Source organism: Zonotrichia leucophrys, chromosome 2 (genome assembly GCF_028769735.1).
Source record: "Zonotrichia leucophrys gambelii isolate GWCS_2022_RI chromosome 2, RI_Zleu_2.0, whole genome shotgun sequence".
Lineage (NCBI taxonomy): Eukaryota > Metazoa > Chordata > Aves > Passeriformes > Passerellidae > Zonotrichia > Zonotrichia leucophrys.
Genome location: NC_088171.1, coordinates 148,792,088 through 148,805,957, shown reverse-complemented (window position 1 = coordinate 148,805,957; position 13,870 = coordinate 148,792,088). Strand labels below are relative to the sequence as shown.

Sequence of the window (13,870 nt, the reverse complement as noted above, 5' to 3'; positions counted from 1 at the left end):
AAAATTTGGGCTGTGAAAGCTTAAACTGCTTTTGGGTTATTACATATTTATTTTCTGTGTTAATCAGTTTGTGAGTTTTTCTGGTGCTTTTCTCTTTTTGTTGTTTGTTGCTGTTGTTGTTTTATTTTTGTTGTTGTTTTTGTTGCCCTCCCCATTTTTTTTTTGTTTGGGGTTTGTTTTTGGGGTTTTTTAAAGCTTTTTTTTAGCTTTTCCAAAGAACCATTCAGTTTGATTTCTGACTTTTTTTTTTCTGAAATGTGTGACCAGAAAACCTCCAATAGTATTGGAGAATAGTTCAGGCTGGAAGGGACCAAAGTGGGGTCACCTGGTGCCACCTCCCTGCTCCAGCAGGGCCATCCCAGAGCACAGGCACAGGATTGTGTGCGGACAGTGCTGGAATAACCCCAGAGAGGGAGACTCCACACCCTCTCTGGACAATCTGGTCACTGCACAGGGAAGAAATCATTCCTGATGTCCAGGTGGAACTTCTGGGATCAGTCCCTGCCTGTTCCTCTTGTCCCATTGCTGGGCACACTGAGCAGAGCCTGGGCCCTGCTCTGAGCCCTCCCTGCAGACACTGACAGGGATTAGGGCCCCTCTCAGTTTCTCTTTTTAAGGCTGAACAGCCCCAGCTCCCTCAGCCTTTCCCTGCAAGAGAGATGCTCCAGTCCTTTCATTTTCTTGTCCTGCTCCAGGAGCTCCACATCTCTGCTGTCCTGAGGAGCCCTGAATGGACACAGCACCCCAGATGTGCCTCCTGTGGTTTTGTGTTCCAGGAGGAATATTCTACCTCTGAATACATGGATCTGCTTTGGTAGCATTTACCAACAATAAAGAAGGGAGAATCACCTGTTTTATTATAATTTTATAGTGTTAGTTGAGACATTAAGCTTCCCATGAAGCTCTAAACAGTGAAAATTTGTGATATTCCAGGCACCACTGCAAGTCTGTTGTAAGTAAATTACATTAAAGTTAGTTTAATGTTACAGTTAATGGCAGCCACTCTGTTTTAAAGCATCTTTTAAATACTGCCTTTTTATTAGTGTTTTCTCTCACTTACAGTCCTTAGATTAAAGATGTGATAACAGAATTATTTATCTGCTGTATCTGTGAAGTAATTCAAATTATTCTCTACCCTCTAGTGTGTTTTATGGAAATTATTGAGTTGTGCTGGTGTTCTGAGTCTCATTTTTCTGCAGCAGCACTATTCTAAGGTGATATTCTGCTGCCTTCAGTTTTCCAAATAGATGCTTTTCTTTAATGGTGTTTACAGCTTTCAGACTCTTTGGGATTTGTGAATTCTTTATTTGTGTCTCTTTAGGAGAAAAAAATGAGGTGCTATTTATGACATATTTCAGGGCATAATGAGAATATTTTTAAAAAATAATGGCAATAATCCTGTACTTGGTATTGATTTTCCACTGCTATCATCTCTGAGCTCTTGAGTCTCAATCACTGTTAGATTTGTGTTGTTCTGAGCTTCAAGACTTTTCTTTAAATCTCCTGGAGACCCTGCAAGAATATGTACTGTGGTAGAAATTGGTTATCTACAGTGCTTGTTAATTTTCTTTTAACTGCCACAGGTGAATCTTTATTTCAGCAGTCAGATGCTGTGTGTCCATCTCCAGGGTTTACAGAAAAGGGACTGATCACATTGAGAAGCTGTTAATAAAAGCTCAGATAGTCTTTTATTTTTTGATGTATTTTTGAGCACCAGGGTTCCAGTACTTTTGGAGTAGTGGGGTGAAATCTTGATGAATCTCACCAGGAGCTTATTCCTTAATTATGGTGGGACTCATGCCTGGATACAGGATGGTGCTGACATCTGCATGTGCTTCCAAGCCTTGTGAATCCAGTGCCTTTCTGCAGTCAGGGAATTAGAAAAAAGAAATCCAGCACTCTTCCTGTTACAAATAAATGTTATCTTGATTGACTCATCACACAAAATTATTATTAATTTGTTTAAGTGGATGATACTGGCTTTGCATGACATTGGATATTGTCTATTCTTTTATTTTAGCACTTGGGTAACCTGTTTTGAAGCCCTTTCAAAAGAGATTCTTCTGTCCACAGCAGTTTATTTCAGTGCTGTGCTGTCTTTAAGAGTAAGAACAATTTCCTAATCTGTTCTCTTTTCAGTCTGGGCCTGTTTCTGAGCTCATGCAGGGTGGAAAGGGAAGCTTGCAAGTTCTCTGCCCATGGTTCTGGTGTGATGTTTGCCCTCAGTAATGGCACTGTCACTGGCCAACATCCCATGGAACTGGCACCAAGGCTGCAGCCAGGGCTGTCCTAGCAGACATTTGTTCTGTTTTCTATTGCCCTATCAAATTTTAACCTCTTTGTTTTCAGATTGTTCCTCATTTATCCTTCTGAATTCTCATCCTGCACCACATACTTGAAGATTTTGCATTTTTGCAGCTCCCAGACTTTTTTACCCTTGTGTTTTATTATGGTTCAGGTATATTTTACCTTTGCTTTAACCATCCTCAGTGGAATTAAATTTTAATTTTCAGAAGATATCAACTGCTCTACTTTTACTGTCGGTCAATTGATGGGTTAATAAACCATATTAATGAATCTGTAGATGGAATTTTTGATTTGCAATAATAAAAGTTGTGCATATCACATACCCTTTTCCTCTCTGGAACAAAATTTTCCTTAATTCCAATTTACCCTTCCTTGAAGCGTGAAGGGGAGGCAAGTGTGGAGGGGGTTCTGAATCAGCTGGTCCTGGAGAATCTGCAGTTGGCTCCTCTCCAGTGGGGTGAGTGCTGTCAAATTTATTGATGATCTTTTATAAAGAATCTACTGGCTTGTTATTTTCAGCAGCGTGAGAATGATAATGTTTTCATTTACTGACAGTCTGTGATAGCGAAGAATTTGATAGGAATTTTTTTTCCTTTAGGTGTTTTAGTTAGCTGAAGATAAATGCAGAATTGATATCTGTTTTATTTTAAGTACCACTGTTGGTTGGTAGTAAATAGGAAACCTGACTGTGCACTTTTTCCTGTAATTTTCAGTTCTAGTTGTCTTGTATGAGAGGTGGCTGCTACTTAAACTTCCCCTTTTTCTTACAGTGTGTGTTTTTAAAGTAATTTCTCTGATTTTTTTTCATATGAATGGTAATGTCCTTGTGATATATTTCTTATTAAGGTCCAGACAATTGCATTACTAACTTTTGAGGTGCAGAAAATGTTTTTACTCTGGGTAGCACAGAAGAATTACTTGTCCTGATTTTCCATTTAGAATGATATTCCCACAATGAAAAACGGAATTAATTTAATTTTGAAGAGTCATAATAATGCAACTTCTGTCTGAGGTTCTCAACAAAGCTTGTTCAGAGGCTTTGGAACATGAGATGTTTCATCCCCAACATTTCCATGTGAGTTGCAAGTTTCAGGTCAAATCCCCAGGTCATCAGCAAATTGTTGCCAAAGCTTTTGCTTTTAACACAAATTTAACTCTCTGCTCCATATTTTAATACTTTGATGACCTAGTGAGGAGCAACTTTAAGGAGCAATGATCCATCACTATTTCCTGTGTTAATTATTAAAATTGGAATGACCCCGAACTCCATTATTTGTGCACTCTTTTAATTCTTTGGTCTTTTTCAAGTGTGTTGACCACCCTCAACTCATATGTTAAAACCTGTGAGCACTTTGTATATAAATAAGAAGATAAAAAATGGTTTAATGTAGTTTGTTGTAAGTATGTCCAACTTTAGCCATAATCAGCTACCTTTGAAATCAAGCTTACCTGGCCTCAGTTCTTCAGGGGATTCAAAGATTTGGCAACATTTTTAGTATGATTGATGGGATTTGGCCATGATTGCCCTGGACCAGTAAAACCAGTGAGTTTGTGTCAGTGGTTTGTGTGTTCTGAGCTCAGTGGTCACTTCCTGGCTCTGCAGAGTGGCTTTGACCATCAGCAGGTTTCTAACGTGGGCTTTGTGGTGAAAAATCTTCCTTTGGCACTTCTGCAAAAGGCATCAGCTTAAGGATGAAAAACGTGTTTTTCTTCTTTCCCTGTACCCTTGGTTTGCTCCTTTTAATTCTCTTTGTGCCAAATTCCACTGTTTTCTTAGGAAAAGAGGCTTTTTAAATTATAGAATTGTGCCTGGCATTCCTGCCTGAATAGTGATCTTTGATGCACTGTTTGAAAACCATGAACATAACACTGATTTACAACAAAATCTCCTGTGGGGTTGGTTATTTCTCATGCTGCTGATTAATTCACTTAAAGAGTCCCAGTTACTTGAGTTTTCAGCCAAAACTCTGTGATATTCTCTGCTTCATAGCTGCAAAATCTTTTGAAGCACAGCCTGTTGACTGATGGTGTTGTACATTTTAATTTTCTACACTGAGCAAAGCAGGGAAAGGGAGATCCTTTGGGATATTGAATGCTTGGTTTGCTACCACTTTTATATTACATCTCCTAGTGGAAAGTTCAGTTTTGCAGAAGTCTACTTAACTTTCTTTGTTTGATTTTTCCCAACTGCTTTTCCTAAACTGCTAATGAATATTATCTATTTTTATAACACACCAAGTATGTCCACTTGGAAGCTGTAGTTTACTGCTGAGATTATTGAAAAGGACATTTTTGGTTAAATGGCTGATTTTACTTGGAAACAAAAGCAAAACTTCAAAATTAAAGACAATGGAGACATTTTAGCTTCTTTTAGTTCACCATAATTTTGAATATTGAGCAGTTAAATCTTTGGTGGAGCTGTAGGCAGGTAACCCTGCCTGCAGCTCCTGCACTTCCTCCAGACTGTACCTTGGCAATACAGGAGGATTTTTTCTTTAATAATGTGTGGGATGCAGGAGGAATTAAGAGATTGTTATTATTGATTGGTGGGTGGGAGTAATGAGGAGCTGCTGAAATGTTGGGACAGCCAGGGGAGGTGTGTGCCTTGTACAGGCACTTAGGCACTGTCACACTCTCTTGGACTTAAGTTCTCTTTCAGTGCCAGAATACATTTCCTATTCAATTCTTACAGGCATGGAAACATGTTAAAAGTTTAAAATACTGTAATATTGTAGCATCAGCTGGAATTTTTTCATTTTAATCGTTACACTGTTTGTATTTACAACCTGGCTTTGCTTTGAGTTTTGTTTTTGTGTATGTTGACAATAACTTGTGTTTTAATATGAACTCTTTACCACTGGCCATCATTGTGACACAGCCTCTGCATAAATTGGCTAAAAATTTGGCTCAGTTTCATGCAATAAAATTGATTCTATGATTATTCAAGGAGTTTGCAACACTGCTGGTCACATTGAAGGGTTTACTTTATTATAAGTGCTCACAGTGAAACATGAATGAATATTTAACATGGTTTTGATTAAAAAAATGACTGGCTCTTATTCAAATTTGTAGAAGCTGTACTCCAACACTCCTTTTAAAATTGGCATATTTAATTCATATAAGAGTTAATATTACATCTCTGGAATTATGAAAGCATATTGAAATAATTTTTCATTTAAATTTGACAATCCTGTCCTTTTTTCATTAAATAGAAGGCAAAGAGTAGAATCAAAATTCAGTGACATTGAAATTTTGGTCTGAGGGTAAAAGTTACCTTTGAAATTTGTCATAGAAGGGAAAAAGTGATCTGTAGTGAAGAGCTTGTTTTGTAATTTAATGATTAGGAAGGGAAAAGTATTTAAAACATGAGGAATCATAAAAAAAAATACTTCAAAGGCTGGAGTGAGAGTTCTTAATGTGTTGTTAGAATTGATTTTAAGATTTAGGAGATCTCAGTAAAATGAAGTTGTCTGTGAGGCAGGTGAGTAAATCACATGTAATTGAAAAGCATCACCTTGCTCAACACCAGCAGCTTCAATGTTCTCTAAAATTTATGACATATTTTCTTTTTACAGCTGGGCACCAAACCAAATGCAGGCATAGATGTGGTTTTGAGGTGAATACATTAATTCCATCAAAGCAAGGAAACAGAGCCTGCAGTGTGTAATGAGGAGAACCAAACCTCCTCCAAAGCCTCCCCAGTGCTGTGCTGGGGCTGGAAATGATCTGATGGAGTCATCTGTGGCTGCTGCCTGGGCAGGGCTTTTTCAGTCTTTATTTGATTTATGCCTCTGACTTTGCAAGCAAGCAAAATCCCAAGAGAGAAAACTTCTCAGTTTTGATGGTGCTCTGCTGATTTCCATAGCAAAATTATCTTGGGTACAAATGTGTGCACCAGATTTCATTAAACTTGAAGTAGAGTTTGAACTTGAACTGAGTTTGAAATTGGGTCCTGATTGACCCTGGAGCAAGCTGGGCTTGGGATATTCCTGCATTCAGTGAGAAGTTCCTCTGAAACAAGAGGCTTCTGACACTCTGAGAGTGCTGTAAACAATTTTCACAACAGAAACTTATTTTGAGTTCTCCTGCATAAAGTGAAATAAATTTAACTTCCTTCACCGCCTTCAAGCACCAGGTATAGAAATCTTTTCCTGATGACCCTCATGAGTGTAAGAGGGAAGATTTATTGGAGAAAATTGATTTAGGAATTTAGAACTGTAGACACTGAAAAGTGCTAGAGGTTTTAATATATCAAGCAAATGCTTTTCTTTCTCCATAGCAACTAACTGAATAACTGAAAATCAATGATCATACATGAACTCTAATATTACTAACAGCAGTGTTCCAAGAAACATGCATTTGTCAAGCTTCACCATGGAAAAAGTCCAGAAATAGATTTTGCTTCCATTCACTCTTTTATTTCATTCATTCATTTCATTTATTCTTCCTTTCTTCATAAAAGAAGATGTGAATTTCAGTACAGTTTTAATGTTTAAGTGTACTTGGATGCCTTTGCACAATGCAGTGCATTTTATTTCCTAGTATGTGATTACAGGAGAACTGAAATCACTGCTGCTGGATGCTGCTCAGGCCATAAATAAGAAAAGGGATGGGCAGTAGACAAAGTCTGGATTATTTACTTATTGGCAGAAAGTGCTGCACTCCTTGTTATGGGCCTACAATAAATTCTGTGCCTACTGCAGCATGTAAGAGTATTGTACTTAGAGAAAACCAAAAAAACTCAGAAGTGAAGGTGGTGTTAAATTGTTCCTTAGAGGTAGCTGGAATCAATAGAAGATGTTGATTTTAAAGTCTTTTGAAATGTTTTATGAACATATGGTTCATGACAGCTTGTTTGGAAGTTCAGTCTGGTTAAGTTTCACAAAGCATCTTATGGAAGCATTGCTTTAAAAATAAATTATCTTAATGATTAACTGTATGTTTTAGAGAGCACCAAATCATAATCAGTTTTCACAGCTTTATGTTTTGTGGATATTAACATTAATTACCGAAGCTGCACACCAATTTTATTTTGTAGTTTCCAGCCTGACCCTAGACAATAATTAAATCTCTCTTTCCATAATTCATGTGATTAAGGGATTTCAGCAGTGTGAGATCACTGCATCCCAAATACACAGGAAAATATTTTGTAGTGTCTACCAGTGAGTAAATGATGCACCTCTAAGCCGTGTTTTGGATGTCCCCTGGATAATCTTGTCCCCATGGGCTTAGTTAAAATGATCCAGATCTCTGCACACAAGACCTTATTCAGAGTCTGGTTTTAGCCAGGGCAGTCCTACAATGTTGCTGCTCCATATTTGAAATTCCAAAGCTGTTTTCAAAGACTGAACTTAATGGGGGGCTGTAAGAAAGTAGTTTTGCTTTCTCTTTTAATAAACAAACCCCTCCAAGGTCCTAGACAGGATAATTTATTATATATAGATACAGGCTTGGAAATTCAAAGAAATCAGCAGGGTATATAAGAGCCTGCACTTGAAAAAAAAAGGTGAATGTTACTGTGTTGGTTCACCAAACTAAAATATTCTACAATAATTTCTATTTTAGCATTTCAGTAGTCTGGCCATTGCCATCATTGGAAAGATGAACCCAAGAGCATTAGCCAGGAAATCTCAAGAGTAAGGTAGAAAATCACAGTCTGATTCACAGGACGACCAAAACTGAGAAACAATCTGGTGATAAATGGATTTTGCAAGGTAACCGATCTTTCTCATCCATTTAGAAAAATCTTCAGGTTTTTCATTTTTATTTTTAAGATCCAAGAGAGGTGGGAACATTTCCATATCTTAGCAGCTTGTGTGCAGGCTGTTTTGGAGGATATTTGGCAATGTCAAGCAAGCAACATGCTTTAGTTCCTGGGAAGTGTTGAGGGACTGGGGTAGTACTCAGAAAAATGGACTAACTCGATGAAACTGGGGCATCTGGCACAGGTCTCATGTCAAAACACACTGTTGTGTGATGTGTTTTGAAGCAGCTGTTGTTTCTGATTCCTACCCAAGCTTTGGTTACTCAAAACTGAAAATAAAAACTCACACAGAGAAGGTTTCAGATATAACCAGATCAGTAGTGATTTCAAAGTAAAGATGCTAAGAATAAAGAGAGCACCCTGAAGTGAAAATAAATCAACAAAACCTCTTATGGAATGGCCTGAGAGAGGTTGTGTGAGTGCCAGTGGTTACTTCATAGCAGATTTCTGAAGGGACTGGCACCTGGAGCTTCAGGTACAGAACTTCTAACAAAACAATGAAAAGACTGGGAGGGAAAATGGGGTAATAAATACTGGAGAAGTCTAATTACTGGTCCAGCATCATCCACAGATATTCTGGGCAACCTGTTCCACTGTCTCACCACCCTCATTGTAAAAAATTGTTTCCCTAAGTCCAATCTCAACCTGCCATCTTCAGTTTAAGACCCTTTCCCCTCATCCTGTCACTGCAGGTCTTGGCCAAAAATCTCCCTCTGTATTTCTACAATATTTCAGTAATATCAAAAACCAAATGCCATTAATGAAATGGGTGAAATGTAGTCCAAAAAAAAGGTGTTTATCTGTTCTGAAAGAAATAACGCAGAAATCTGCTACAAGTTCAGCTGTCTGAAGTGGTTGGAAATTATTTAATTGGGTGTTACTCTGAGCCACCAGAGTAATTCAGCTGTGAGGAAAGGTGTAGGTGACATTTGTCCAAACCTCTAATGAAACTTCTTACCAGAGGAGCTCAAATCAAACCAGAACAAGAAAATGTAGTTTCAGAGGTGATCTGGGAATGAAGACTATTAGCAGCTTTATGCTATAAAGATATTACACTGAATAAAATCTGATCAATTCTTCAAAGTTGAGAAAATCTAGGAGTGAGTTGTGTTCACTATTTAGAAGATCTACAGTCTGCTTGCTCTGAGTTGCAGTATCTCTGAGATGCAGTTTTTTTAATTAGCAAAATCAAAAGTTGACTGTTCTCCAGGAATCCATCAGAAGACCAGGAGGGCAGAAAAATTGTTGAAGTAGGGCAGCTTTTGGCATGGGAACATAGATGGTTTTCAGCACAATGTTAAGGGCTTTAGAAAAATGTTCCAGTAGAGATACTGGTGGAGAGGAAAGTACCAAAAGGTGTTTAATCAGCTACAAAAAAGAGAAAAATAAGCAGGACATTGTGGAAGAAGGAAAACTAACTCATTCAAGCTTGATCAGGCCTAATACGTTTTTTTTTGTGTTGAGAGACTATGTTCAATATTTAATTTAGAAAACCATTATATTTTAAAGGAAAAAAAAAGAGCAGCCGTGCCTTATTTACTTCTTTAGAGGAGTATTCCTTATGACATTTCAGTTAAGCCATAATAGGTGATTGAGAAACACCATAATGATGATAAATTGTCATGCAGTTATGCAAGGTACTTCATTTTCTAAGTATTGTTAGAAGTAAATTGAATAATAGATTAAATGAACATCCAAATTAAAAAATGAAAAGCTCCTGTAATAATTATGACAATGGGTTACACATTGAAAGAGAACTGTGTGAAGGTAATTGTAAGGAAGAAGATTGAAAAGACAAAAAAGCTGTCTTGTAAGGTAGTTGGTGAAAAAATATCAGTGAATCTGCAGGGAAATAGATTTCTATTACTTTAATGAGCATAGAAACTACCATTTGAATAAAAATTTAGAAAAAATATGTTATAGCTTGTGGACAACTTAAAAATGGAAATTAGATCAGAAGATGTATGTATTAACAAGAGAAGCAAGAAAAATGCTTTGATCAGGTAAGATTTTAATGGCTCAACAATTAAATGAATTGTACGGTTAAGTGTGTAGAGAATGAGAAATGGCAAATGTGCTAATTGTAGTGGAGGACTACAATTCACTAAGCATTCACTAACCCAGCTCTGAACAGCCTTGGTGCAGGTCAGGTTTTATGTGAGATTGATTTGGGGAAATAAAGAGGGGAACCTCAGTCCAGAGGCTGACACTGAGCTTTCCTCCTCTGCCTGCTGACACTTCTCAGCTTTGGTTTTATTTATTTTGCTTTTATTAAAAAACATGCTTGGGACTGAAGGCCAGGAATGCTGTAAATGAAAGCAGCTGCCTCACTGGCCATGCTGTGCTTGGGATCAGACCTTTCTCACCAAGAAAATTTGTTATTTAACTGGACTGTGACATCTTCTCAGTAGAAGCACTCATGTACTCTGCTGTAGATTGAAGTTTGTGCTTAATCAAGATAAATTGAACATTTACCTCTTATTTTGTTCTACTAAAAGCAAATTTTTCCAAATATTTCCACAAGTTCTTCCCCCACCTCATATATTTTGACTCATTGGTGAAGGCAAGTGTGACCTTCCATCAGCAGAAGTTCTCCAGATGTTTGAGGAGAGGGAAGTCAGCTTCATTGTCATTGTTCATTCTGGAGTAGTCCTTTACTTCATCAAGGAAGCAGAAGTGAATTACCAACTGCAAAGACCATAAATCCAGCTCAATAAGCCTTGTAATTCTGAAATTAATGGCTTCCAACTGTCAAAACCTCAGCAGCACAAACAGAGATCAGAGCAGACAGATTTGTAAGAAGAAACATATGCTTTGACTGAAGTGCTCTCTTTCATGTCCTCTCATTTTCTCCTTTTCAGTCTCTCTCAAGTTTGACATCTAGCTGTCTATGTTTTAGCATATGAGATTTTTTTTTCCCTCCATTTTGTGATTTTTCTTAGTCTTTTGCATCTCCCTGCTGTCCCTTTATTAAAACAATATCAGAACTAGATATTACTTTTGTTTTTTATTTTCTATCCCAGCCCTTTGGATTAAGAAACTTAATGGATTTAATTGAAATAATAAAACTTAATTTCATTTATTTGATTTGAATAATTAATTGATTTGATTGTACAAAGGGAGCCAGTGAAACAGAAAATATTTTCTGAGCTTTAATTGTGTGTATTTTTTCATAATTTATACTCAATAGGGAACTTGGACTTTTTATATAATGTCTGTTTCCTTACTAAGCATAAATTCAGGGTCACTTTAGCAACATTTCTCATTACCTATGGACACATTAGAAAAAGTTACAGAGGGAGAAGAGACATTTTTTCATCTCAAAATATAAAAGGGAAGCTGAGCAAATGCATTCTGTAGGATGGCTTTGTTCAAAAGGACTTTTGTCAAATGATACTCAATTTGGTTTTTATTACTCGTTGCATTTTGCATAGTGTCATATGAAGCTGTGGCTCAATAATATCAGACACTTACAGAGCTGTTACAGAATTTCTATATCAAGGCCAGACACATGAGATGAAATAAGGAAGAGTCAATTAAAAATGTTAGTAGGATATGGAAAGGATAAAATATCTCGACAGTATTTGGAATTACACAGAGAAGTAATTGGTTGCCTCATGTGAAAACTTCAGGAAAGAAAGAAAAGGCAGCAGGAACAATCCTCAATAATTAAAAGAAGTGTCAGAGGATAATTACATTTCTGTGCTTTGATAAAGAGTCAACTGTCAGTTTTCTGAGTGAACGATGGGGTTGAGTTGTTGAAGTCAAAGGAAAAACCCAGGTATTAAAAGCATTGGGGACCATAAATCAGAAACCTGAGAGCAGAATCAGGTGCCACCAGCCTCAGATGGTTCTGGTGGGAAGCCTTCCATCAGTGCTCACAGCTGTGGGAGTGTTTAGTAAATTTGTTTTAGCAGGACATGAAGTCAGAGCTGCTTGGAGGCTGCTCACAAGCTGATTTCAGATTTCAGCTGGGATTTCACCTGCTGGGGTGTAATCAGCAGCCCAGACCTGGCTGGGCTTCTTGGCTGGGGCTTGGCCTTACTCACAGCTCAGGCTGAGTAAAACACAGCTTTGCACCTCTGCATTGGGCCACTTGGAACCTTTCTCTGAAACGAGACATATTTATAGTCTTCTAACAATACTTGGAACCTTTCTCTGAAATGAGACATATTTATAGCTCCTTCATTGTGCCCAGTGTAAATGCCCCAAAAGAGGAGCTGACCCCACAGTGTTGGGTGTCCTCACTGTGCTGCCCACTGAGCTCCTTTGTGGTGCTTAACTCCCAACAACTGCATCACCTCTCTTTTCCCATACATGCTTCACTTCCCGGAAGAAACCATCCAGGTTTATCTCACTAACCAAATGCCAAAAAGCAGTTGTGGAGCACAGAAAATAAAAGCCAGTGAGAAGTGTGATCTCAGATCTGAGGCTGGGATGGAAATAAGGTCAGTGAGCAGCTGTCAGTTGGAGTGAACAACCTGAACTTTTGCCTGTTAGAGTCAAAATGACCTCTTCTGTTTTCCTAGCAGCTATAATTTTGTATGTATTTTTGCTGGATCAACGAGTGAGTTTCTGAACATCTGTTCCTAATGAAGGTATTAATCAGCAATGTGCTCACCATTCACTAATTATGAACTGTTTTTGTCAAACATTTTGGCTGTGTTTGAAGGAGATGATTTCTGCTCATGGGTACTTAGTAGATTGTGCTTTGTCTGCATATTGCTTTAAATTAATCTCATGACATGAAATATACATCTTCATGTTATTTAATTCAGTAGACTGCAGAAGGTGTCTCAATATAATTTTGTTTGGAGAGCCTTTTGTAAACTTATTGAGCTCTGTCTGAGATCCTTACTGCAAATAGGAATTTCAAGATTAAATTTATTTGTGACTCATTTCCAGCTCTTTTGTTCTCATGTCAATATTGTTCTTTAGTTGAAATAGCTTTTCTCAGTCTCTCATGTTTGCCTTTTATCACTCTTGCTTTCTTTTGTGCGTCTTGAGACAGCAGTCAGGACGAACTCTCCGAGTCTCTTTGATAGCAGAGGGTTTGTTTGTTTTTTTTTTATTTTTCACCCCACAATTATCTCAGTAGCCTTTGTCTGTGTCTGGTGTAAAGTGTGGTTTTTGTTTTCTTAGATCTGCTTGACAAGCTTAGATCTTCAGTAGCATTATTCCTGGCATGGATCCTTAATGATCCACCTTAAGGTGAATCTGTGGTATCATTTCCAAGGCTCTCTGTTGTCCTTCTTTAACCACGAAGTTATAGTGAATATTTAGTATTTCACAGAGCATGATGTAAGCTGTTGAAACCAGCACTGCCTCTCTCACAAGCAGGAGTTTGAAACAGGCAGTGATGGAGTAAATCCAGCTTGTTAAACCTTCTGGCTCGTACCAAAGTTTATGAATTAAGAGCAATGTGAGAGTTATTGGTGTTTGACAAGTTGCTGCTGTGTTTCTCTAGTGTATCTCTAGTAGGATCTTGACTGTTTAAGATTGATAATAATGTAGTCACTTTGATTAAATACAGAATAATTAAAGCACCAAAATCATTAGAAGTTAATTTTGATTAAATTTCAAGTTTCAAGTACTCAGCACCATGACCAATAATGTTATAAAGCAGTGTCAGCCTTGCAGGCTGGAAATTTAACAGTTGTTAGCAACCCTAGATGTGCAAGTGAATTTCAAGTTTATGTTAGTTTTTCTTACACAGTAACTGAATTTTTGGGAAGGTTTTAGTGCAGTTGTTTGGGGTCATTAATACTCAGAAATCCCTTCAGAACAAATAGATGCTAC

General features: G+C 37.6%; 1 protein-coding gene across 5 annotated transcripts in view; it reads left to right on the top strand.

Annotated features, from left to right (window-relative positions):
- The window catches only part of TRAPPC9 (trafficking protein particle complex subunit 9), a 453,504-nt gene that overhangs the window by 213,165 nt on the left and 226,469 nt on the right, over positions 1–13,870 (top strand). For all 5 annotated transcript variants that reach the window (XM_064706725.1, XM_064706726.1, XM_064706729.1 and 2 more), the window contains one exon: positions 2,674–2,764. In XM_064706725.1, coding sequence (XP_064562795.1) covers positions 2,674–2,764 — 91 coding nt within the window. The remainder of the gene's footprint in view (positions 1–2,673; positions 2,765–13,870) is intronic.